At 43.2% G+C, this 25463-nt stretch overlaps 8 protein-coding genes across 12 annotated transcripts; 3 read left to right on the top strand and 5 right to left on the bottom strand.

Annotated features, from left to right (window-relative positions):
- Positions 1-91: 91 nt before the first annotated feature.
- On the top strand, positions 92-6345 carry Nup214 (nuclear pore complex protein Nup214). 2 transcript variants are annotated; one of them, XM_066399026.1, is made up of 7 exons: positions 92-250; positions 503-644; positions 703-5193; positions 5246-5404; positions 5454-5963; positions 6012-6135; positions 6233-6345. In XM_066399026.1, exons 1-7 carry the CDS (start codon positions 215-217, stop codon positions 6258-6260), a joined length of 5490 nt encoding a protein of 1829 aa, XP_066255123.1. In that variant the 5' UTR covers positions 92-214; the 3' UTR covers positions 6261-6345. The 2 variants fall into 2 exon arrangements, with proteins under 2 accessions (XP_066255123.1, XP_066255121.1); XM_066399024.1 differs by having other exon boundaries at positions 5243-5404.
- Positions 6316-8012, bottom strand: LOC136414812 (ribosome biogenesis protein WDR12 homolog). Its single transcript, XM_066399028.1, has 6 exons — positions 7854-8012; positions 7501-7800; positions 7154-7438; positions 6878-7100; positions 6641-6814; positions 6316-6584 (listed from the first exon to the last, which is right to left on the bottom strand). The coding sequence occupies exons 1-6, from the start codon at positions 7907-7909 to the stop codon at positions 6354-6356; spliced, it is 1269 nt and encodes a 422-aa protein (XP_066255125.1). The 5' UTR covers positions 7910-8012; the 3' UTR covers positions 6316-6353.
- Positions 8013-8441: 429 nt separating this feature from the next.
- On the top strand, positions 8442-9164 carry LOC136414814 (thymidylate kinase). Its single transcript, XM_066399030.1, has one exon. It carries the CDS (start codon positions 8478-8480, stop codon positions 9123-9125), a length of 648 nt encoding a protein of 215 aa, XP_066255127.1. The 5' UTR covers positions 8442-8477; the 3' UTR covers positions 9126-9164.
- Positions 9165-9584: 420 nt separating this feature from the next.
- Positions 9585-13399, bottom strand: LOC136414811 (TBC1 domain family member 25). The gene is made up of 9 exons (XM_066399027.1): positions 12974-13399; positions 12702-12907; positions 12465-12651; positions 12224-12414; positions 11899-12168; positions 11414-11846; positions 10242-11195; positions 9948-10185; positions 9585-9889 (listed from the first exon to the last, which is right to left on the bottom strand). Exons 1-9 carry the CDS (start codon positions 13022-13024, stop codon positions 9585-9587), a joined length of 2835 nt encoding a protein of 944 aa, XP_066255124.1. The 5' UTR covers positions 13025-13399.
- Positions 13400-13545: 146 nt separating this feature from the next.
- On the bottom strand, positions 13546-14202 carry LOC136414813 (heat shock factor-binding protein 1). The gene is made up of 2 exons (XM_066399029.1): positions 13857-14202; positions 13546-13806 (listed from the first exon to the last, which is right to left on the bottom strand). The coding sequence occupies exons 1-2, from the start codon at positions 13956-13958 to the stop codon at positions 13651-13653; spliced, it is 258 nt and encodes an 85-aa protein (XP_066255126.1). The 5' UTR covers positions 13959-14202; the 3' UTR covers positions 13546-13650.
- A 405-nt stretch (positions 14203-14607) lies between these two features.
- Positions 14608-15987, bottom strand: Fam92 (CBY1 interacting BAR domain containing protein Fam92). The gene is made up of 5 exons (XM_066399061.1): positions 15859-15987; positions 15542-15804; positions 15117-15490; positions 15014-15046; positions 14608-14952 (listed from the first exon to the last, which is right to left on the bottom strand). Exons 1-5 carry the CDS (start codon positions 15888-15890, stop codon positions 14608-14610), a joined length of 1047 nt encoding a protein of 348 aa, XP_066255158.1. The 5' UTR covers positions 15891-15987.
- Positions 15988-16069: 82 nt separating this feature from the next.
- On the bottom strand, positions 16070-17738 carry LOC136414679 (secretion-regulating guanine nucleotide exchange factor-like). The gene is made up of 2 exons (XM_066398841.1): positions 17382-17738; positions 16070-17318 (listed from the first exon to the last, which is right to left on the bottom strand). Exons 1-2 carry the CDS (start codon positions 17397-17399, stop codon positions 16233-16235), a joined length of 1104 nt encoding a protein of 367 aa, XP_066254938.1. The 5' UTR covers positions 17400-17738; the 3' UTR covers positions 16070-16232.
- A 368-nt stretch (positions 17739-18106) lies between these two features.
- On the top strand, positions 18107-25435 carry RtGEF (Rho-type guanine nucleotide exchange factor). Of its 4 annotated transcripts, XM_066398977.1 has the most exons (11): positions 18107-18248; positions 18599-18875; positions 19801-19918; positions 19974-20115; positions 20471-20689; positions 20747-20945; positions 21057-21153; positions 21210-21334; positions 21387-21623; positions 24062-24368; positions 24920-25435. In XM_066398977.1, exons 2-11 carry the CDS (start codon positions 18810-18812, stop codon positions 25129-25131), a joined length of 1722 nt encoding a protein of 573 aa, XP_066255074.1. In that variant the 5' UTR covers positions 18107-18248; positions 18599-18809; the 3' UTR covers positions 25132-25435. The 4 variants fall into 4 exon arrangements, with proteins under 4 accessions (XP_066255074.1, XP_066255072.1, XP_066255071.1 ...); XM_066398975.1 differs by lacking the exons at positions 24062-24368; positions 24920-25435 and adding an exon at positions 21678-24030 and having other exon boundaries at positions 18794-18875; XM_066398974.1 differs by lacking the exons at positions 24062-24368; positions 24920-25435 and adding an exon at positions 21678-24030.
- The last annotated feature ends 28 nt before the right edge of the window (positions 25436-25463 follow it).

Raw genomic sequence — 25463 nt, 5'->3', positions numbered from 1 at the left:
TTTCATAGAGACCTAGCGACATCATTGTCATTTTGTTTGTTTAATATGTGAGGTTACATTGTCAGAAAATTGAAAAATTTTAACAGAAAATCGTTTTTTCAATCAAATAAATAGCACAATAAAACGACAATTTGCGTATATAATCCACCTACGTAACATTCGATATTTCAATTAATGTTTCCCAGAAAAATTTAAGCTTTTAGTATACCCTGAAATGGCAAATTCCTGCCCTGATCCTGTTGAAGTTGGGGTAAGTTGAAACACAATATCTATTTAAACGATTTTTCCTAAATATTGCGTAAATGGGGCTTTATACGTTTATTCCGTCTAAGAGGAACCAATTCCTTGCAGTTTCTCAATGTACCTTGAAGTGACTATATCTTTATAGTTTTAGCACCAATTACTGTGACATCATGTTTTCATGCCTCTAAATTTTTTCCGAATGTTTGGAAAACAATCTATTTATTTTAGTTTTTATAATATAATCTGCTTTTGTCTGTAGGACCTCCAATTTAAGCTGCAATGCCAGCTAAAGGTTTTCAACAATCAGGAGGCTTCGGCCCTTCCTACCTCATGTAGTCTTTTGACGTGTGCCAGTCGATATGGCTTGTTATTTGTGGGGCTAAATACCCCCGAGTTTCAAGGTTAGCCCTCATTATGTCAAATTTACTTTAAATAATTATAAAATTTACTCTCTTGTAGTGATTCAAACAAAGACAATTTTCAACTATGGCTCCAAGGACAAAGACATCACTTCTTATCCTAGACGCCCGATTCAACTACCATCCTCTCCAAAACACCTCAGTGTTAACTGTGACAGCACAATTTTAGCTGTGGTGGTGGAAAAGGACCAATGCCCCACAGTGATATTTTTTGATGTTTTATCATTCCTTAGCCAATCCTTAAAAATAATCAATGAACTACGCCTCTCCGCCACCCCCAACATTCACGTGAAAGAAGTAAATTGGAACCCCTCCTTACCAAATATATTTACTGCATGCAAAAGTGACTGTACTTTATGCGTGTATGAACTTAAAGGGAATTCTGTTGATATTAATGAACTCCCAGCAGCAGCAGGTGCCACATGTTTCTGCTGGAGTCCCAAAGGAAAGCAAATAGCAGTAGGGTCCAAAGATGGAAAAATTACCCAATATAAACCAGACTTGAAGGCTGTGAAAGTTATTAATGGACCAAAACTAGAGAATCCCAGCACAATAATTAGCTTGCAATGGATTTCAAATTTTCAGTTTATTGGAGTGTATCAGATAGTGCAAGATGGCTCTTGTTGTGTTGTGGTAGTGGATGCACCAAAAATTGGAGAGCCAGTTTTCACCAATTATGACGATATTTGCTACAGTGGATCGTCAAGACCTAGTCAGTTCTTCACGATCTTGCAGCATTCTTGGAATATTTTAATGGTGGCATCGGCTAATAGTGCTGAAATAGGGGTTTTAGGATGTAATGGAGAAGCGTGGATCCAATGGCTTTTGGCTGATACAGCAAGAGCTGAGTTGCCTTTAAGTGCAGACCATCAAGAAACTTTTCCTGTAGGTTTAACATTTGATATTAGTCCGACAAACCAACTTCCCTGGGGAGATCATTACATCCCTCCTTGCCCTCTTTTATGTTTTTTATCACATCAGGGTGTTTTGTGCATTTTTAATGTGGTCTATCTAAAGAGTGGAGTCTCTTCTGTGTGCACCCCACCTGATCCTATAACAGATAGCAGCGGATTGAGTTTATTTACGTCTTCTACACCTTCGATAACCCCATTGAAGCCTGCAGCAACAGTCTCGATTCCACCTACCTTGGTGCAAAGCACTCCTATTGTAAGTAAGGGTAATGAGCCACTATCAAAAAGTCTTTTTGGCGGACAGACCACTGTCACCCCAATTAAACCACAGCAGCAAGTCGCTACAGGTGTCTCATTGTTTGGACCTACGAACAAAGCAGCACCGGCTCTTCAAACCCAAACCTCAGAGTTTCATGAGAAATACTCCTCAATATTCGCAGCTTTAAACCCTAATTCCACAGTTACCCCAGTTAAGCCAGTAGTTGTGAGTGTAGCTCCCAAACCTGAGGCCCCAATTTCTGCACCTCAAAATCAAGTTGTCTCTAAAGCTGAGCCCACCCAGCCTACAATTAAACCACAATCTAATGCTGCCAAGCAAACAGTAAACAGGACAGCTGAAGAGACTTTGGCTCTGATGAATCAGTTAATAGTGGATGAGCAAGCTGCTTTAAATGCAGAGATTACTGAGTTAATTAGAATGGGGCGCGGGGTTAAACTGAATGTGGGTTTTGATCAAGAGATGATGGAGGCAGTAAAGCAGATACAGGCACTGCAGGAGTTCGTTGCAGATGCCGTGGAAAACAGTCAAGGACACAGCAGCGAAGTTCACGCTCTTAAGCAGAATTTGGTGCAGTCATGGGCCTGGTTTGAAGAGACCAAATCGCACTATAACGCGTCCAAAAATGAGGTGGTAAATTTACTGATCAAGATCCAATCCCTAGATTCTTTGTCAGAAAAGCGTCGTAGAGACATAGAGCAATTGGCGTACTACATTCAGTCTCAAATCGCGTGTGCTCATAAGGCTCTGGACGAGCAATGGGACAATTTCCAGGATTACGCGAAGGAGCGCCACCGATTCAAGATGCCAACGATGGAGACCATTTTCCAGACCATGGTAAAGCAGAACGCAGTTCTGCAGAAGCAGGAATACAACTTAAAGGGAATTGCCGTGCAAATGAAACCGAAGACGAAATCGAAGATAAGTTCTCTGCTGCTTTCCCTGGACAAGGACAAAGGTTTGACCGAGGAGTTTCAGAGTTTACGCCTGGATCCACAAGACATCATGCAGCTGCAAGTGGAGAAAATCAAGAGTCAAGCCAAGAAGCTCTCTGGGGACAAGATCAGGAAGCTTCAAAGCTTAATTAAGGAGCGTCCAGTTACCAAGGTAGCAGCAGTGAGGCCTCAAGTGTCATCGTGGACTATCAATCAGTCCTTAAAAGAGTCTTTGAAAAAGCTGAATGTTTCATCTTCGAAACTCAGTGCGGAGCCAGACTCAGGACCAAAGAACCAAAGCCTAGAAGTGGTTCCCTTTAATTTTAAAGGGGGCATTAACAGTTCGCAGACTAGTGCATTCGCCTCTTTGGCTTCAATTCCAAAAGCACCTTCCACGAATTTGCTACCTTCATTCGGCCAGATTCCCACGCAGGAAGCACTCAAAACTCCCGAGCCTTCATTTTTCAATAGCTTGAAGTCGGTTGCACAAAAGATTCCAGTCACAACCGCGAGTAGCTTCGCAAGCATCCCTTTCACATCGCTTGCAGGGGACCCAATTTCTAACGCCGCGACAGCTATAAATACCAATATCGCTGGGAAGTGCCTGAAGCTCACAGACTCGGAAGTTGATGTCGATAAAGGGACGAATGTGATAACCGTTTCTTTGTTTGGGGATAAGAAGGAGGCTGCGAGCAACAACCATCCCGTAGCGGTGTCTTCAGCAGGGACATTTAAGAGTTTATTTCCTGCTTCTAGTCAAGCAACTACAGCCACAAGCACAAATATTTTTGCATCAAGCAGTGCATCGCTATTCGTACCAGCAGTTACCACTACCACTGCAATGACCAGTTTCTTTGGAGGAGTCAGCAAAACCTCTTTGGCTGGAGGAGTATCTTCAGCAGCAACCGCTCCAAGTACTACCAAGGCCACATTTGGCAATTGTACTGTAACCATCTTGCCTAGTTCAAGCGAGTTTGGGGCGAAGGCAGAGTTGAACAGTTCATTGAGTACCCCCAAATCTATGTTTGCTGTTAACAGCGCTACGGGCAGTACTGAGAGCGCTGCAGCAGAAGTCAAGAGTCCCTCAACAGTGAGTGAGAGCCAGTCCTTCTTTGGAACGAATAAATTATTTGGCAGTTCGAGTACCAGTGTTACACCTAAGGTTCAGGGGCTTTCGGGTACCACTGAGCCGCCCCATCAATTTGGGTCCAAACCGTCAATCTTTGGGCTTCCTGGCGCTAATACCACCACCACTGCCTCGAACAACATTTTTGGACATACCCCAGCAGTTACTATTCAGGAATTGTTCACTGCCCCAAAAGCGACGATTACTACCACTACTAGTGACGCTTCTGTAAGTACTGCGAGCTCACAGTCAATATTCGGTGGTTCTGGTGGTAGTGTTTCCCAAAAATCTGTGGAGGAGTCCACTGAAACTAAAGAAAAAAAGACTCCACAATCGCCCTTTGGCGCGGTGTCCAAACCCGGCTCACTGTTTATCGGCAGCTCCAGCCCCAGTGCTCATGCTGAAGTTGAAAAAACAGTATTCAGTTCTCAAGCAACCGCGGGTACTGAGCAGTTAATGACAGTTCCCACAACGAAGTCGGCTGCAACTATATTTAAGGTTGCGTCCACCCCGAGCAACGTTGAAACTTCCACGAGCAGTACTGACACCACTGTGGTTCCAACTGATCAGCTGTTGTTTGAAATTGCTGTCAGCCCAAAAGTCGCGACCGCAACTGCAGTCAACACTTCTACATCTGAGACCAAAATTTTTGCCCCCAAAGTGGAAAGCCCCCATTCTCCGTTTTCCTCAAATGAGTCTTCATTGTTCTCAAGTGCTGCTACCGTTACTACAACTTCCGAGGCAGTCTCAATTGGTTCAACTGCGAGTATCTTTTCCACCCCAAAGGGTGATAGTAAAAAAGTAGAGTTTAGCACTCCTGTGATAACCACTGGCAACATTTTCACTCCCCAATCGTCTACTTCTACCACCCCTCTGTTTGGAGTCCCCGCTTCAACTGCGAGTGGTTTTGGGACCTCAGTTTTCGGCGCTGCACAAGCTTCATCATTGCCATTTGGAGCCACCTCTACAATATTCGGAGCAGCAGCAAACAGTTCGTCTAATGCCTTTGGCGGAGCTACGAACACAAAGCCAGTTTTTGCGAGTCCTACTAGCTCGGGGTTTGGCTCCCCAGCAACTACTGCGAGCAGCTTTGGTCAGCCTCCTAGCTTCGGGACTACGTCTGCTTTTGGGGAAACAGCTTCAGGAAACGCAGCGGTTCCTGCTGCTTTCGGGCAAGCCGCCTCCTTCGGAGGAAGTATTTTTGGGGCAGCTACGAGCACCACTTCAGGCAGTACTGCTAGTGTTTTCGGCTCTTCAGTGGCTTCCAGTCCGTTCGGTGCTGGTATGATATCTGTAGTTGTTGTGGCTTTAGAAAATCATGAACGGCTTAGTAGGTTTTGCTGTTGCCACCACTACAGCAACCAACAGCGTTTTTGGATCTCCTGTTGCCACAACTGTGCAACAGCCTTCAGGTGCCTTTGGCTTTGGTGCTCTAACTGTGGGTGGAGGTTCTTCGTCCTCTGGGAGTATTTTTGGGGGTGGCAGCACTTCAGGTAAAATATGCTAATTATGATGTTCTGTTATTTTTATAGATTTTCACAGGGGGTTCGTTTGGTCAGCCATCAGCAAATCTTTTTGGGAAAGTGGAAATCAAGCCTTCCAGTTTCGCATCAAGTTCTACAAACATATTTGGAAGCCCTGCTTCGGCAGCCACTACATCGGCCAGTACCAACATATTCGCAAGTTCAAGCACTGGATCTTTAGCCTTCAGTTCATCCAGTTTTCCGTCGTCAAATAGTCCATTTGGGGCTAGTTCGAGCTTCGCCCAAAAACCATCTGCGTTTGGTCAAACACCCGCATTTGGACAGAGCGCCTTTGGAAGCCCACAATCGGGACCTTTTAATAGTGGAGGAAACTCTCCGGTAGCCCAAAGCGCATTTGGAGCTCAGGCCTCATTCCAGAAACTCGCGGGCTTTGGCTCGGCCCCGGTTTTCGGAGGGCCGGCTTTCGGCTCAGCTCCAACTTTTGGTGGAACGCCTGTTTTTGGAGGTACCAGCGTGTTTGGCAGCCCTGATAAAGTGTTTGGTTCGACCACACCAGCGGAGCCTTCAGGTTTGTTGACGGTACCGTAGTTGACAGGTGTAATTAGACGGTTTTTAGGGAGTTTCGGGTCAAGTACTGCGCAACCTATCGCCGGATTTGGAAATTTAGCCTCGCAGAATACAGTCGGATTTGGTAATTTGGCGCAGCAGACGAATAACATGAATTCGATGCCATTTTCAGGGTAAGATATCTCTTATACGTCTCAACGTACTCTTTGTGTTTAACCAGACTTGCTGTGTTTCAAGACTCTCATGATGAAGGTCGAACTTAATTTTCAGAGGCTCCTCATTCACCAGCTGGCGCTGAATCTCCCCTACGAGTATTTAAGTATCAAATGGATTTTGTCAATAAAACAGTACAATTAAATAAAATTAAACTTTTACATGAAAAACCATCGCATTATTTACTAAAAACATCTCTGTTTTTAAATATATGGACGCTGTTATCCGCCCCTCCCGACACCAAATACTTATTATTAGACCAATCTACTGCCAACACTTGACCCTCATGCCCTTGCAAATTAAATAAAGGCGCCTTTGGGCTTCGAGTATCCCACATTTTCACTGTAGAATCATAGCTTCCCGAAACAAACAAATATTCGTTGTATTTAGACCACATTACACTGCTGACCTGGAAATAAAAGCACAGATAATATTTAACTTAAAATTTGAATTATCACAACCAACCCATAAGGTGTGTGATGTAAACATGCACTTGCAGATGGTGCCTTCTGTTGACCGGGGATCATACAGTCTTAGATGCCTGTCAGCTGAGCTGGCTATTAAAGTTTTGGTTAAAGGTGACCAAGAAGCAGACAAAAAGGCTTTTTGGTCAACTATTTCATTGGAAATTCCATAGAGCTGTGGAGAGAATAAATTTTAATACAATAAATCTCGCTCATAAAAAAAGATATAGTACTTTACCTCACAATCCCAGAACTTGATAGTGTGGTCCATTGAAGCTGTACAGACAATATGATTATCAACCCAGTTGACCGATGAGATGCTCTCTTTATGCCCCTTGAGGGTGTGCACAGGAGTTCTAACTGTATTACTACTGCTATTTCCTCGAATTTTCTTGCTGCTTGGCTCACCAGAATCTTCTGAATCCAATGAAGAAGACCAGATTTTTAAGTTTGTGTCCCAACTGAAGATGTTTCAGCCATAAAAATTGAATCCTAATGAATCCTAGTATCTCACCCTCCAGTAGCCACACGCAAACAATTAGGGCTCACTCCAACACTGTCTATCCCCCTTTCATGTCCCCTCAAACTGATTTTTGGGGTTACACTATTAGTACCCACATCCCAATCCCAAATAATGCCTGTTTGATCATGAGACACTGATATGAAGCCCTTTGAAGGATCTGCAGAATCAATCCATGTTACTCCCTTTACAATTTCTGAGTGTTCTTTAACAGAGATTACAGGTTTCCCATGGTGAGTCCAAATACCCACAGATTTATCATAGCATCCAGTTAAAATCCTATTAATATAATATAATAATCTTCATAGCTTAGTAATAGGCTTATTTATATTCCAACAAACCATTTGTCATTGCTTTGAATGGATGAAACCCAATCATCATGCAAGATGGTCTCTTGTGGTTCAGGAGCAGGAGTACGTTCTATGTATTCCACATCAATAGTAACTTCAGTTGACACATTTTGTTCTTGTAAATGCTCAATGAGCGGCAGTCGAATTAGCTGCCCGACTGCTAAAAAGTCAAACTCCTTCGGCTTGAAGAACTCTTGGCTATTTTCTTGGAGTAGTTGGTTTAAGACTTCGTTTAAAGCTTTTGCTTGCACGTTGGCCGGTACCGTGAGAGGCACATCAGGAACGGCATAGCTAGGACACGGGTAGGTTAAATAAATAGACACTGAAGGAGAGACTAACCTTACATGTCTTGTTTGGTAATTAAGCGGATCTGCAACTGAGATTCGTCTGATTTGTCCATTCTTGCTGGTTATACGAACATGGATGCTGGTTCCTGTTAGCCTGCAAGAACCACAATGTTTCTGACGTTTAAAAGGGCAAAAACCAAGAAACTCGACAAAAATGTTATAGTGCTTGCTTACACTTTTTAATTTTACGTTAAGTGAGGTTAGGTTATTTCGGCACATTTTCGTTCGGGTGGCGGATGAATTTTTTTCTTGGTTGTTAAATAAAGATAGATAAATATAAACTTGCTTTTGCTAGAAAGAGAGAAAAAGTAGTGTGTGTGGAGAGGGATATATATTCAGGGCATATTGCTATCTCACTCCTACTCTCAATAATTCTGGCGAAAAGTGAAATAAAAGTGCACTTGATGTTTTTTTAGAATAATCTCTTCCTTTAAAAGATATTGATTTTTAAATTAACCAACCGGATTACAAACATTCGAGCTTGATATGACATTTCTAGGTTAGAATACCTATTTTATCCAGCTGATTGTTTTATTAACAATTTTTGACTTTTAACGGTGATACTTTGCAAGTGCTCCCATTTCGCAAAAAAGCACATTTTCGTCTATTTCAAAATCGAAAATGCGTTCTTTAGGCCGCGGAGCATTAATAGTGATTGAAGGTGTAGACCGTTCGGGTAAATCCACCCAATGCAGAAAATTAGTAGAGTCTCTCCGAGCCAAAAGCATTACGGCCGAATTAATAAACTTTCCCGACCGGACAACTTTAACTGGAAAACTCATCAGTGAGTACCTCAAAAATCGAGATTGCAAGCTCAATGATCAAGCCATTCACCTGCTCTTCTCTGCAAACAGATGGGAAAATGTCGAGAAGATGAAATCCTTACTTAACTCAGGGACAACTCTAATTGTAGACAGATACTCATACTCTGGAATAACATTCTCTGCAGCTAAGGGCGTCGTAGACATCAATTGGTGCAAACAGCCTGAGAATGGCCTGCCCAAGCCCGATCTAGTTTTTCTGTTAACGTTAAGCCATAAGGAGGCTGCTAGTCGAAGTGGATTTGGGGAGGAGCGCTATGAGAATGAGACTCTACAGAAAAACGTCTCAAATGCGTTCCTACAACTAGCAAAAGAGGAGGATAATTGGAGAGTAATTGATGCTAATAGCAGCGTGGAGAGTTTACATGAAGTTTTATTGGAAGGTGTCCTCAATAAGGTGTCAGAAGTAGCTTTAAAAGATCTGCAAACTTTGCAGTTTAATTCATAACTTTTGGTGAGTGTTGGCAAGAGTGAATTTGCATTGAAATCAGCTTTATTACAATGGTGTGTATTATTTACAAGTTGTCTTGAATTGAGGTTAATCTCTTATTTATTAGTTGTTTAATAGAGAAAGAAATCAATTGGAAGTTTTTTAATGTAAATAAGAGTCGAATGAGCAACTGAGCCTGACCGAGCCTCCAATGTGGGTATTAAAAATATCACACAAGTACTGAAAAAGAGGTCTTTAAGGTCAAAAATGATCTTAAAGGTAAATAATATCTAATGCAAAACCTTTGCTTGTTGGTGCAACAAGTGATTATCAAACGTATTTATAGCTGTGCTACCTAAGACTAGACCGACTTGATAAAACTTGGAATGACTTCTTATAACGATAGTATTAAACTTAGGAGTAAAGAGATGATAATATCACAGTAATACTAAACTGTCAATTCACTAGGGGCTCACATCAACATTTCTCATTCCTTAAATTCTCCAAATGGTGATGAGCAATAGTCTGCTCTTTCATGTAGCGCGCGTACATTTGCCTCGCCTGATTGAGCACTCTGGTAACATCATGCTTACGCACCATCTTATCAAAGTGCATGGCCATCTCGTTGTAGTCCATGCCTTTGCTGATGATGTGATCTCTGTGCTGCAGCAGCACCGTCAAGCAGAGAAACATCAAGAACGGATTGCCGCCTCCGAACTCGTTAGGGGGCGGAAGAAACGTCGCTGCTTTCACTTCTTGGACCTCTTCGCACGAGTTCGAGCCTGCAGGGGAAGAGGAGAATCTTTGCTTTGGATTTACTAAAAAGCGTCGTGTTCATACCGTTTTCCATTGCGAGATTGATGACGACTTTCTGCATGGTGCTGTTCAGTTTTTGATGGTCGGTCGAGTTGATGATGCGGATGGGGGTGATGGTCTTTGACGCTGATGTTTCGTTCACCATACTCGGGGCGTCATAATCAATGTCCAGCTGTTCGTCGGGGGTGGTCGTGTTATCGGGGTGTTTGGGGCTGCCCTGGTGCAAGGGGTTCTCCCAAACGAACACATCGGCAGGTTTATCCTTTACAGACGTATTATTTACAGAGCAGCATTACCCCCACTAATGAAAATCTTTACCAGCACTGGCCTCACTTCCGCGTTCCTGGTCTCAGTTTTCGACTCCACTTCCTCACCCTCGCTGGAAGGCGACTCCGACAATCGATCCACGTACTTATCACCGAAGACTTTGCGGTCAAGATTCTCCAGTTCCAACCTCAGCTCCCTTGTTACCGAAGTGGTCAAGGGGAAGTACTCTTGGCTGTCATCAGGACTATAATCGTCAAAGGTATCAGTGTCGTCAGTGGTTATTGTGGTCGTCGTTGAGGAGTGCCTGGGCTTCTCGCTGACGGAGCTCTCCGAATCATCGAAACTCGACTTGGTCAGCAAGATCTTGGGCTTCTCGTTATTCAGCTGCAATTGCTGGCTTTGGTCCGAAATTTTGTTCTTGTTTATTCCCGAGAAATTGAGGAACTCGTTCAGGTTCTTAACGACTTTCTTGGGCTTCTCGTCCTCTTCCTTGATCATGTGGTCCCCATCCAACCGATCCAGCGACGAGAACAGCTTGTGGGCAGCTATCTTATTTTTTAGCTCCTTGAAGTGCCCCCCTTTCTTCGTGTGCCTGATCAGATTGGACATACTCGATGACAAGCTGGTGCTTTTCCTTCTGAACGCCATTTGATGGTTGCTGCCGCGATTGTTGCTCAGTATGACAGCGGAGTCCGACTTCACCTCCATAGGAGACACAGATCGAGCACGCAGTTCTCCGCCTTCCAAGTTCTGCTTGAGGGCTCGAGGGCTCGTTTCGCAGCTGTTCCTCAACGGGCGAGCCAGGGCGGCGTCATCCAGACTTTGGTTCTTGTTCAGTTTGATTTCCAGGCCCTTGCAGTGGCTTATCGTTTCGTCGAAACTGTGATTTTGTCTTTTGACGGGAATTACTTTCTTGTTGCAAAAATAGTTGCTGAGGGAAATGGAAGAACTCTGTCTACGCAAGGCGCACACTTTGGTGTAGGCATTTTCTCGCGGGGTTTTTACCTAATGACCACAAACACGTACAGAAAAAGAGAAGCTGATGGTGCCTTTAAATCGGCGCGGCAGGGAAAGCAAGTTTTTCAGAGGTTTTTTTTGAGTCTTAAAGAGCTCGGAGAGAATCACACGGGGGTCTCAACTCACCCTTGAAGCCTCCTGTTCAACAAGACTTTTCCATGCCCAAAATTTAATTATTCTACACAGTACATCAAATCATTACTTACCAACGGACTCACAGGCGGAGTGGCGCTGGCCGGAATGGGATGAAAATATGTGTCAAACAACTTCAACTCTGTGTGAGGCGGATCGGCAGGCAAAGAAGCCCAGAGGACCTCCAACATCCTTAGCGAATCATCAAAGGCGAACTCTCGCTTCATCTCCAGCAGCAACCAGCGGTAGCAGAACAGTAAATCATCTGCCTGGTGAGCTTTCAGATAATTGTAAAATTCGGGGTTATAGTACATAAGTCCTTCAGCTAAATGGGTGAACTTCTGAGTCATTGCAATGCCGTCAATCATGAAGTTAGTCGCCAGTCTTTGCATTAGAGCACAGAAACAAATGTAGGCATGAGCCTCATCGTTCATTGTGACTAGGAGTGGTGAGGCTAAATCACTCATACCTTGGCAGTAGGAAACTTTTGGGTGATTGAGGGCATACCTAGTTTATCATTCATTTGATGATTTGAAGGGATAATACCTACAAGTCTTACGTTGTTAAGATGTTAAAAAGAGAGGCAATATTCTGATTATCATCGCTTCCTGCATAAAAAGGATGATGTCTATCGGTTCGCAGTACGTCTTTTCGAACCATGCCAGTGGTATAAGCTAACTCCCCAACTACATGACCTTGCGCTATGGCCTGCTTCCAAGTCTCTTTGAGCTTCTCATATTCTGCAGCTTTCTTTTTAATATAATCCATTCTCCCCCTCCCATTCATCCCTTCAGGATACACATTAAGCAAGTGCTTCCACACTACTTTCCTATTACAGAAACCAGTTAAATAAAACTATTAGAAAATAAATTTAAAGTGGAAACCTCAGACTGGGCTCAATTCCTCCATAATAAATCACAGAGCGCAAATCTTTGGCATAAACTATTTGGCCTACTGCGTCACAGAATCTTCGAAATTCTGTGTCACTCAAAGGACGTCTAGGTGGCTGCACAGGGGCATTTAAATTGTCCCCAAAATTGAGGGCCTTTTGTACCATGTTCAAAGTTTTGCCCATCTATAAAGGTTTGACTATCTGCTGGGTAGTCTTGTTAAGAGAGCACTTACCTGATTAATCATGCCATGAAACCTGGATGTGGGCTTGGCTTCTTGGCTGATAGGGGTTCGAATTTGAGCTAAAATTGAAACATTCTGCTTCTGCTCCCAATCCTCTATTTGCTCTTCAAATGGCTTCAAGTCCACTCTCAGACAAAGGCATGGTTCTTGATTGGTCGCCACCGAGGTGTTGTGGGCCCTAATTTCCCTTATCAAGCATTTAACATAACTAAAAAAACAATATAATACTTCAAGAAGGCAGCATCCAAATCCCAGTCAGACAACAGCCGCATATAAACTTCCTGGCCAGTAACATCATAAGCTCTATAGCAGATGGCAAAATCTCCTTTCAGGTCAAATGCTTTGGCCAATATGCTCTGAAGCACCTCAAATGAGGTGATTTGAGGATCGACACTGAACTTCCTTATCTCCGCGGGTTGTGCCCCTTCCCATTTCTGCAGGTGTATGTATGTATGTATGTTACATGTGGGATGAAGTAGTGTTCAAAAGGGGATAGTTACCTTCACTTTGACCCTAACGGCCTCCCTGCTGTACCCGAAAACCCCCGACATTCTTATTGACCCGTGTACCTAATGGGGTCAAAATTTCAGGAATTCGGGAAAAATTCATGTGTTTGGCAGAACATGATAGAGAGTTTTAGTCAAAATTTGTAGTTTCGTGTAGGGAATTAGGTTTTCTAAAGGAAAAATAGATCAAAACCACCTTCGGTGAAAGAAGCTAACAGGCTTTGGTTTATTTTGACATTTCTCCTGACATGCACTATCAGCTGGTTCTGACTGTGAGACTGCAACATTGTCGCTCTTTGATGAAATTCCTTAAAGTTACGATTTTTTCCAAAAATCAAAAATAACTAATTTTTTACAAAAATCTAATGGGTGTTGCGGTTTGTGTTTCACTGTTTTCAGCAATGAAGATTTCAGAGACGTTAAAAGAACTTTTTCCTATTTTGGCCCAAGGGGAACATCACCTTAAATTGGGCCTACATATCTAGGAAACCACATGTCAAGCTTCAATACAAAATAAAATACCCCATTACAAGTAATTTACGAACAATGCATTTCAATAAAATGATTGAATATAATTAAATAAAAGCCACTGTTGTTAAGCTTATCTAACATTAAATACAAAAAGAAAACGCAATTTTCATGCTGTAAACTAATAAAAATCTAAAGCAGAATCATTTGTCAGGCCCTTCCACTCCTGCTTGAGTCATTAAATCTCCGATGTTCTTCTCCAGATCATCTATACGGGTACCCATTTCATCAATGCGAGTCAGGATTTGGTCTGACATGTTTTGAAATTTGTCCTGTATTGTCTGAAGAAGGCTTTGCACCTAAAACATTAGACTCTCTGGCTTTAAATCGACATTTTCCGGTCACTTACGTATTGAGTCAACTCCTGTACATTCTTAGGATCAGCTGTACTGGCTGCTGAGTACCCTTCAGAGTCTACGTTATTGGTCATGTCGTCTTTTACATCTACCATGATTGACTGTAATTATTATTTGAAATATAGAATAATAACTGTACAGGGACTCGCTGTATGTTCCTGGCTCTGGCTGGCACTGCCCTGCGTGAGGGGTGGATTCTTGAGGAAATTGCGTGACTGGATTCTGAGGCAGGGTGTTGGATCTATTGACTCTACTGTTGGCGTTTTAAATAAGTCTTTTGTCTTTATGGGCTATGAAACGGTAAATTTTGTCGCGAAAAGGCTTAATCTTGGGCCTAGGTTTTTCTTTTTGAGTTTCGGCTCATCAAAACAAATTACCAAACAGCTGATTGACTTGTCAATACTGCAGCGGACCTCTATGAGTTATCCACTACAACTAAAGTAAAATCGTTTTGGTGAAATACCTGCAGCGGTGAGTCAGAGAGGGCGGCACACTTCACTAATGGAGAATCGATTTAATATCTATCTGCTCGTATTTTTGCAGGTTTGTACACAAAACTAAATTAATTGCGGAATAATTACTGCGACGCAATTTTCACTCTCACCTGAATCTTGGCTTAACGCTTCGGTTTATTAGAGAAAATCATGATAAAGCTCTTTTAAAAAAAATATATATATATACTCTTATGCTCTACAATGCAGCTGCACACCTCCATGAGCACACACATCCGATCAACATCTCTAATTACTTCCCAGCCTTCTTAAGCCCACTCTTCGTCTCAACAGCCAATGCATCTGACTCAACATCCTCCTCCTCTTCATCGTCATCACTCGTTGCACTGCCACTCCCACTGTCAGAGGTGTCCTCAGTGACAGATCCACTGTTCCTCTTCATGGAGTCCAACGTCTCCTCACTCTTGTTCAATTTATCCCTAGAATGGCCAATTCCGGGAATGCGTTTATTGTGTGAGGTTGAGAACATGGTCCCCATTGACCCTAGAGACTGCGTGGAGCGAAAGATTGAGGTTCTGGGGCCCGGAGAACGGCCATGAAGAGTCCCGGATGGCAGACGCAGAGACTTCTTAAATTCCTGTTTCGAGAAAAGGCAACCTTAAGCTGGGTTTCGTGCAGTTTTTAATGAACTACATTACCCAGTCCAGCTTTTCTTGGGTGTTACGGAAGTGCTTTTATGGTTAATTTTGAGAATATGAGGCAGTTGGTTTAGGAATTTGAGTACATCAATGGATTTCTCACCTTCAAATCGGACTCCTCATCAATGGCTTCAGTCGCAGTGAAAGCCCTAGACATGACTTCCAAGGCTTTAGCGTGGAACCCCATTTCGATGCTTATGAAGTCCAGCAGGATGCTTTTAACATCGTGCAGCTTCTGCCGCTCAAAACTGGAGGTCTTGTCCTCAATAGTGCGCACGGTCTTCGAGAGCTCGGCAGTGGCTTTAACCAGCTCAGTTTCAGCTTGCAGTATCTGCTGCCTGTTCTTTGGGTTGCGGTCTCGGATACGATCCAGCTGTCTCTTGCGCTGCACTTCGCGTTCCCGTGCTCCGAACACGTTCCGAACTTCTTCCTTGGCCTTCTTGCATATGTCGTGATATCTCGACAGTTCTCCCACGACTAGGAGGGATGCAACGATATTTTATGGGCTAAAATAAGATGAAGGGCCACCTTTCAGTTCTAAGGCCTGAGTCCTAGCGTCGCCATAGTCACTCAGTGTGGACATGCAGTCGGCGAAACTGTCTAAACCTATGGAGAGCGACTTGTTCACGGTCTCGCTGGATGAGTAGCTGAGGACGGCCTTGACTAATTCGTCTCCTTTGTCTCGGACGCGGGCCGTTTTGCGGGCGTACTGCCCGAACGTGCCGCAGAGAAGGGCGAGGTTCTTTTCCACCACATTGAGGCGGTCTTGGAGGAATTTCGCTTCCTCCTCGCTATGGGCAAAGATAGGAGTAATGAATTTGGGTCGAAGACCGGGCTGAACTTACCAGTTGGTTTTGGGGCGAAATGAATTGAGCATTGTGTAAACTGTAAGAGAAGTGTAATGAACAGATATACCAGAGTAAACAATAAGCAAAATACAAACAATGTCCCTAGCAACCAGCCAGGACAGGATTGGGCCCTACCCTAGCAGAGCTACCTCATCGAATTTGAAAACGGATTTCCTAGGAGAAGCGATTAAATAATACTGCTTGGATGTATATAGATCATACTCATTGCCATTTAATTTTATTATAAAAAATAATGCATTGTCACAATAATAGTAAATTACACATCATATTATATTAGAAAAATACTTATCAATTAATTATGAACAATGATTTAAAAAAAAGAATCATACTCTAGTAGACTACCTGTGGCGCTAATCGACAACAGCAAAAGAGCTCCCTGTGCAAGCAAAAGCAAGTTTGACATTCCTGCCCTTGAATATCTGGGTGGGTATTCTCAAATCCTTCTTATTGCCAGTCCCACAGCTGCCATGCTCATTCCAGCCCCATGAGTATAGTTTGTTATCGGAGGTGACTGCCAAATTGTGCTCAGAGCCCAAACTGAGCTGCCTGACATTACTCAACCCCGGAATTTTCTCTGGTTTGAATAGATTCTCTCTCTTTTTTTCGCAGCCCAACTGCCCATAAGTGTCTCGGCCCCATGAGAATACTTCCCCGCTTTTTGTTAAGGCTGCACTATGAGTCCAGCCAGCATATAAACGGTCAAATCCCTCATCTTGGAATACCTCCAATGGGATGAAAGTGAGGCCAATGCCTGGATTCATGCCCAGCTGTCCAAATCTATTTTCTCCCCAGCTAAATAAGGTGCCGTCTTCTTTTAAAGCCAATGTGTGGTGTTTGCCACTAGCTACACTTCTCACTTCCTCTAGATCTGGTACTTTTGCTATACTTAAGTAACCATTCACATCATCAAAGTTATCTCCCAGACCCAATTGGCCTCTTCCTCCCATACCAGCAACCACCAGGCCCCCCTCTTTGGTAATCATGGCCATATGTCGGAGTCCACAGCTGACATGCTTAAACCCTGTGGCTAGCTTTTGTGACACTTGCAGCCTTGATGGAATTCCAGTGCATGTGATACTCTTCGAGAGCCCCAATTGTGTATACTGGTTGTTGCCCCAGACAAACTGTTTTCCACACTCCGAAACAGCTGCACTAAAATCCCAGCCGCAAGAAATCTCAACAATATTAAATTCCTTCAAGATCTCAATGGGAGTGAACTTTAAAGTATCATCAGACAGTCCCAACTGTCCCTTTGAGTTCCAGCCACAACAGTAAAGCAAACCCTTAGAATCCAAAATAAGGACATGACCTGCGCCTCCGGCGATTGAAACGATGTCTTGAGGACTCAAATCGATGTTTTTGAGGGGGACTTCTTTCGGTTCGAGCTCCTCGTCGGACTTATGACCAAGTCCAAGTTGGCCATAGCTGTTGGCGCCCTAAAATGGTGAAGTGCTGTAAGTCTAATAGCTTAAAACGAAGCGAAGCCGCAAATCACTTACCCAAGCGTATAGAGTCATTATGGAAGGCTACTGCCGAAAGGCCCTTTTGACTAGGTAAAAAATGCACGCGTACAAAAGCGAAGTAAGTGTGGTTAGGGGTCTTCCCTCACTAGTCACTCGCAAAAAATGGTTTTCAAATGGGCTTGATCTGTGGCATTAGCGGTGAAATGTCTAGGAGACGCTTCGCAACGCTTCAAATGCTAATTAGAGACCTCAAACAATAGGAAAAGAGGAAATTAATACACAAAAAACCTTCAATCCTTCAAATTTGACATTTAAACAGACGTCGTAGCTCAAATATACAGGCACAATTCTCAATACGACCTTTATGAAGCCGCCGGTTTATGACAGCAAAAAGTACTTGCACGATTTTTTTGTCGCTCATGTCAATTGGCGCTCTATGTATATTTACATAGTGACCCCTGGATGATCAATTTGGAATCAAACTTGGCGGACAATTTGAATCTACGGTTACATGTTATATTTTGGTGCAATCCCTTAATCTTACATGAATACGTATAGTTTTCGTTGTGCTGCGGTATTTTGCATGCTTATCAACCATCCTTTTATCTTTGATCTAATTCTTCTAAAGCTGACATTTATTTTATTCAATATTTCATACTACACCTGAAGCAGCTCCCACACGCAGCTCCGAGTGCACCCAGTCAGCTAAATGTCATTGGAAAATAACTCTTAATGTCAGTGTCAGTGTCAGTCACCATTCTCAAAGTTTTGTGATAATTTGGAGGATGCGCCCATAATTTTTTTTATAGCTGTATGATTTTTTTAGTTATTTTTTACTTTATCTAATAATAATTCTCTCAACGTCTGGTAATTTGATAAAACCCGTGATTCAGCCTTTTGACCGTGAGTATTGACGTGTTTAATTAAATCGCTCTAATAAGCGTATTCAGTTTTTCTTCTAAAAGCACTCGGAGCCCCAAAAATTCGTCATTTTCTGGAGCCCGAGTCTGGACATCCACATTTTCTCTCATATTTATGATGTAGTATATAACTTGTGCTATAGTGCGTTCACAATTTAACGAATTTCCCCAAGTATAAAACATATATTTCCTCACCGCACTGTTCAAATTCTGAGCTCTTCCAGCACCAACATCACTCTGCCAAAAACCCCATATTTGCACTATCCCTGTGCCCAAGATTTTTAATTGGTAATTAGCTTTGGGTGCGATATTAATAATTTCTTTCCACTTTAGCGAACAGAGTTCTGGGAATATTCTTGGCAAGGAGCCAGCTTCATCCCAAAGCTTATGCCATATGCCAAGAATGTGTCGACATTCAGAAATTACTTTGTGCTCTCCAAGAACGACCGTTTTTTGACCACATAAAATTATAGATTAACTTGTAGTTTTTCCCAATATTGAAATTATTCAGTTGTGTGTGTTCTTTAGACGTTAATGGCAGAACATGGCTGCTGGAGAACCCATTGTTGTGCAGGCCCTGTACACCTTCAAACGGAGTAACAACGATGAGGTATGATGATAGTTTTATCCATTAGCTATTTTATGGGATACCCATGCAGGTGTTATTGATGCTTCAAATCTAACTGTATAACTAGGTAGGTGCACTGGCTGAGTTAGTGCTTGGAGAATAGTTACTAATAGCATCAACAAGTTGATAGCTAAAACTAGTAAGCCTTAAGCATGACATTTCCTGTCATCGACCCGTTCGACTAAGCGCTTTAAAAATAAATAAATTGGTATTCCAACTTCTCAAGTAAACGGTTATTTTTAAGGTTTTTGTGTTTGCATGTTTTCTGCACGCTTTTTCATGATCAAAAACTACATATATTTGGGGTTTTTGCTAAGAATGAGTATGCGGAGATGTGTGAAAGTTGAACGTTTTTATTTAAAGATTTGCTAATAAAAACTGATTTTCTCACATAAAACCTGCCCACATCACTTAAATTTTACGGGTGCGCTCCACTAATCTATGATATGCACATTAACAAGTTTACACTAATCGAACTGTTTGCAATAAATCGCCAATAAAGCTTTCAGCTTGTTTCGTAGTAAGTTCGATTGGAGCTTTTACACAAACAACGTTTTCAGTGTAAAGTGTTCGGTTTACAAGTTTAGAAAAGTAGTGCCATTAAATCCTTTAAGTGATTTACGATCGCTTTAAGAGAGGTATGTCGATAGGCGCTTGATAAAAGGCCAAAAATATTAGCAATTTTTTGTCTTTATCGCTGGCGCCCAAGACAGCGAAATGGGTTAATGTTGCTTGGAATAATAACAGTGGTAATTGTTAAAATTCATCTTACAAACATTAACAATAGATAACTCGCTGTTTTTCGCGATATTCGTGAAGCGAAGGCTGAAACTCATGCGTTTTAAGCACAACTTTAATGGAATGCAGTGGTAAAACGAAGAAATTAGGGTGTAAAAAACTGTTTCAGCTGTGCTTCAAAAAGGGGGATGTGATCACTGTTACCCAAAAAGATGATGGGTGGTGGGAGGGCACTTTGGACGGAAAAACCGGCTGGTTTCCCAGCAACTACGTCAAAGAGTGCAAAGGTATCTTTACGACCCTAAAGCTAAATTTAAGCTTCATTTTTGTCTTTACCTTCAGACATTCCGCAGCCATCAGTCAAGCAGGACAATGAATACAAGAGCGTAGTCTTGAAGGACATAATTGACTCCGAGCGGACTCATGTAGAGGAACTTGAGGGCTTGCTGACGAAGTATTTGCAGCCTCTAGAAAAGAGCAGCTTGTAAGTAACTTTTGTGTACAAACTACGGATTGAAAAACACTAATTCGGTGTCGTTTAAAAAGAGGACCAAAATGGGGAACACTGAATCTGGCATCCTTGCAAAAAAAAAGAGAGTTTGATGTTTCTATCCTGCAAGTGTCTTCTTTCTGCTCTTTCTGTCTTGCACATCCAATTAGACTGAGATATAGACATACAAGTTGTCCCTTATTGTCTGCGCAAAGCACCAATTTGTTTTGCGCTATTTCGATTCTCAAAACGTTTTAATTTTAAAAACCCCAGAAAAGTCGCCATTGTTCCCCTCATGCACGGTCCACCATTCGCGTTTCATATGTGTGAGACTTGACATAATTTCTAGACTATCTCAAGATGAGTTCAAGCAGTTAACCAGCAACTTCACCGAAGTGCTGGAAACCCATCGACAGCTTCTCCTATTAGTGGAACAAGAATCTGCCAAGCCAGGTCAAGATCAACGAGTAGGCAAATTGTACCTGAATTGGGCCCCCAAAATTAAGGCCGTGCATCAGATGTACTGCTCACTGCACCCCAGAGCTGTGGTCATTTTGGACAAGTTCAAGTATAGTCGTCTGCCTTGTATTTAAATGAAATTGAGCGATGTTAACCGGGTTTTCAGAGAAGAGCTATCAAAGTATATGGAAAGTAGAGGAGCAGTGGCTCCGGGGGTCTTAGTGCTAACCACGTTGCTGAGTAAGCCCTTTAGAAGGCTTGATAAGTATTCTGGGCTGCTCCAGGAGTTGGAGAGGCATTTGGAAGAGTGTCATCCAGATAGGGGGGACACTCAGAGGTCTGTTAGTATTTATAAGGATATTGCGGTAAGTGCAGTTTTATGATTTAAGGATAATTGCTCTAAGGGCAAAACAAAGTTCTCATTCTCGTCCAATTGTATCGCAGTATTTTCCTTAATTGACTGAAATGTTTCCTAGACAACCTGTTTGGCTACCAGACGCCAGAAAGAGCTCGAATTGCAAGTACTAACAGGCCCCATAAGAGGGTGGGAGGGACCGAATCTAACAAAATTAGGTGAGTTTGCCATCTTAATAAAACACATTCATTATAGAGCAATTCTGCCTCTTCAGGTGAAATAATTTATATGGGAAGTGTGGCCGTGGGACAACACCATCATGACAGATACTTCGTCCTTTTTCCGACCACTCTAGTGATTTTATCGGTTAGCCATAGGACCAGCGCCTTTATTTATGAGGTGAAAATTGAGGTTTTTCTTAAAAATGATTTGCCGAATCTCATCGAATTAGGGCAAGCTTTTCCTCGCGGGTCTTACCGTGACCCCATTAGAGGATACGGAAACCATAAAGAATGCTTTCGAAATTGGGACTCCAATGATCGAAAAGCGTGTGGTTATTTGTCAGAGCAGGCAGGAAGCGGATCATTGGCTGGAGCTGCTGATGAACTCTCAAGGCTCCAGGAGTTCCACTTCCAGCCAGAAGGTGCTGCCAAGTCAGGCCCAATACGTGCCCCAACCGCCTCCTCATGTAAGTATCTGCATTCTATTTTTGGTTTCGATTTCAAATAGAATGTGAAAGCAGCTGAACCAACGCGGATACTCCACACGTAGTTCGGTGATGTCGTATACACCCCCTCTGGGCTACACCCCCACATATCCGGCGGCCTTCTATCCTGCGGCCGCACCGTATGCCTCTCTTTCTAAGTATTACGCGCGGAAAATCAAAGAACATGTTCTCACACGTCGGGTATTGCGCTACCTTCTCTATGCAGAGCATTTCAATAAGCGAAACTTGAACGCGGTGAAAATCAGGCATCATAAGACCGAGGTGGTGATAATGACCAAAAATGTGCACCTTAGGGACAGTGTGATTAATTGCGGTAGTGACAGTGATGATACTTCGGACTCTTCAGAAGAGGAGTTTGGTAATTTGAGACGGCAAAATGCTCTGGAGGCCAACGATTCCAGTTCCAGCACGTCGAGCTGTAATCCCTTTGGGTATATCCGGTACTACAACCCGAAGACTGAAGCTGTGAAATTCGAAAGCTTTGTCGATTACGGGCAGCCTCTTAAAGTATTAGAAGACCCGCCTCAAAAGCCAAGTATTATACTCACATCAACAGCAAAGTTGAACTTGCTCCACAAGCAGCATTCAGAGGAGTCCGAGGCGAGCTCCACTCCTGCAGCTAGAAGACCTGGTTATGCTTGTGAGAACCTCTTGGCTTTGGGAGAAAGCTTTGAGTTGAATATGTTGGATGTGCCCGAGAGCTACTTGCCCATGACCAGGCAGAGCTGCCCTACTAAGTTGGTGGGGAATAAGTTTAATGAGAGCAGCTTGACAACAGTCTACATTCCCCCCTGGTCAAGCAGCGAAAATAACATTACCTGCAGAAGGGACAGTCCTCAAAGTAGCGAATGTAGCAGCTTGGAACTGCCTGTAAACACCATGCCGTTGCCTGATAGAATGGTGGCGGAGCTGCTGTATGGCGAATTTGCCAAGAGCGAAAGCGTGGAATCAGATCTTACTGAACAATCTCAAAAAACTGTGATAAAACCTTCATCGGCAGTAAGCCTGAATTTAGAACATATTCCTTTCCGCAAACACAGTATTAATTCTGACAAACCGAGGCAGAGCCGGAGGAGCAGTATTCAAATCAATCCCTCAGATCTCAAAGAGAAGGCATTGCGGCGTTGCATCACTTCTAGATTTCTAAACATGCAGCCAAATCCTGAGCAGCCGAGTACTTCAAGTGATAAGCGATCGCACTTGTGTCGTTGCGGCTCAGAATACTGCCACAGCCCCAGGTCTTCTGATTCAGGAATGGCGGGCAGTTGCACCTTGAATAGCCCCGATTTGGCGAACATCGCCGACCGAGATAGCAACGTTGCGTTGGACCGCAACTTAGAGGACGGTTTGACTTTAAGTGAAATTGAAGCTAGAAACTTTGAAAGTCAGTGCCCCTGTTCCTCACCTTTCGGCTCAACTCCCCGCACTTCCAGCGAAACAGGACCGACCAGAGATTCGTTGCGCACCACATCAGTGACCAGCATGGATATTCTGTCCCCCGTTCAGGCTCATTCCAGAATTTCCGTTTCTTCGAGAAAATTACTGGGCAAGTCCAAGTCTACAAGTTCCTTATTGGGCGGCTCTGATAAGGCATGCAGCAGCATCGGGGAGGGTGGAGAGATCGAGGAGGATTCTCCGATGTTCAAGTCGGGGCTTTACGCGCATTGGTGGCTTAAGGCAAAGCTACCCCCGGAAGTGGTCAGGGGCATCTATGAGGAGACACACAGCAATCAGCGGAAAGCAGGCAAGGGCGCATGCACTTGCATTTTTTAATGCTTTCCAGGCTGCGCGCAGTGTGCTCACTTTAACACAACTACTTCCGACTAATCAGTAATTGATGGCGTTTGTTGTTTTCTTCTGGAGTGCGTGTGCGTGTTAGCCCTTGCCTGTATACGTACCTGCATCATCATTGTCATCTTAACAGTGCCATATTAACCGCTATTATACACTGCGTGGCTAGCGCAATCCTCACTTGGTTGGCTTCAAAGATCATAAGCAGTGGTCTATGCAATGAACCACTGTTCATGATTAATCTAGAATTCACACTTCTCTTGGAAACGGATATCAATTTTGGGCTGAAACCTAGTTGAATTCCTCGTACAAACCTAGTAAATATATCAGTCAATCTCCGACACACTCTCGCGCAGCTTCTCGCTCCAGTTTGCTTGAGGGGGATAGAGAAGATGAACATCAGTTACGTCACATTTGTCGTGTGCTAATTTGACGTGCAGTTTTTTCTATCTTTATCTGCAAATTGGAGGTTCCGGTACAACGCGCCCCAAAAGCTCGATTGTCTCGAGAAGTACTGGAATAATTCGAATAAAATTTGACTCTCGTATGTAAAACCAATTCGTTATGCGATTGTGAACACAAACCAACAAATCTTCTGCTAATTTCAGATGTCTCCCCTAATATCCGCCCAAAGCCCTAACACCGTCCCCATGATTCCGCAATTCGGCGGCTCCCGAGGCATGTCGATGCGATGCTCATCTCCCCTGGTGTCATCGCAAAAGTGTTCCACTTGGTCGGCGACCTGCCTGAGGCCCACTCCACCGCTCAGACCGTGTCTAGCTCTGGGGGCGACTCCCTCCGGGCCCTACCAGAGGTACAACAACCGAAAACCCACCTCATACAAGGAGGACGGCTTGATTTTGGACGTGATAGAGGCCTACTGCTTGGGCAAGCCTAGGAACACTGTCAGCTCTGGTAGGTTTATTTTGTGTTTTGTTGTGGGTTCTAGTTTCAGACACCATTAAGGAGAGTGGCAGGGTTATTGTGCGATAAATCTCACACTCAATCGTTCTTTAGCGGAAATTTTAACCGGAGGGATCGTGCAACTGCCCAACAAGTTGTCGTCTGCTCATCGTTCGAGCTTAGAGTTGGTGGTGCAGCCCTTGCAACCACGCAGATTTCGACCTCACGGGCCTCCCAGAGCCTCCACCTGGTGCTGCGCTTCTTTTGTAGCTAGGCAACTTAAGAGAACCCAACATTTGGAGTAGAGTACGACCCGGCTGATAATGTGTGTCTCTTTTCTGGGTTTTGTGGTGTTCTCATTAATGCGTTTTCTCTGCTTTTGTTACTACTAAAATCGACATTTTTCTTCTAACGTTTTCAATAACAAACTTTTTTTTTTTTGTTGCTACCAACCACACGACCCATCGGGAGTATCTTAACACTTAAACATCCTTAACCAAAGCATGCCCAATGTGAATAACGATTTTTAATGGAAATTTCAGCTAAAGTGAACTCAATTTTAGTTACAGTGACGGAGAGTATCAAGCCGGAACTGACCACCAAAACCCTGTCAGAAGCGCTTAGTCTGCTTCACTCCAAATATGACGTGTTAGAGTACAAAGTAGCGGCCCTGGCATCGCAGCTCAATGAGGAACGCGAGGCCAGAATCGACATTCAAAATCAATTGAGGGAGTATTTAAATGGGGGTCGGAAGAAGGAGCTGGACTGCGGATAGTTGCAGAGATTTACGCTGTGTTTGAACCGTCCATCGCCGGTCTGTAAAATGTGTTAATAAGTAGGTTTTGTAACAGTATTAAGGAGACGTTTTTGTATAATTATAAATTGATTTTATAACGAGTATAATGAGAATATGAAGTGAGTTTAAACGCAATAAGGGGCCCCTTTTATAAGGGAACTTTAGGCATTACAGCGTCCTCTCCTTTTATGTCACTAGAGTAGGCAAAGTTTTGACTGATTATATTTTATTTTAATGTTTTTTAAAATAAATTAACATTACATTTAAAAATTTTACCACTGTACGTATGTATATTTTTTATTACCAATAAA

Source organism: Euwallacea similis, chromosome 18 (assembly GCF_039881205.1).
Source record: "Euwallacea similis isolate ESF13 chromosome 18, ESF131.1, whole genome shotgun sequence".
Taxonomy (NCBI): domain Eukaryota; kingdom Metazoa; phylum Arthropoda; class Insecta; order Coleoptera; family Curculionidae; genus Euwallacea; species Euwallacea similis.
Note: the sequence above shows the minus strand (reverse complement) of the source record. Positions and strands in the feature narration are given on the sequence as shown.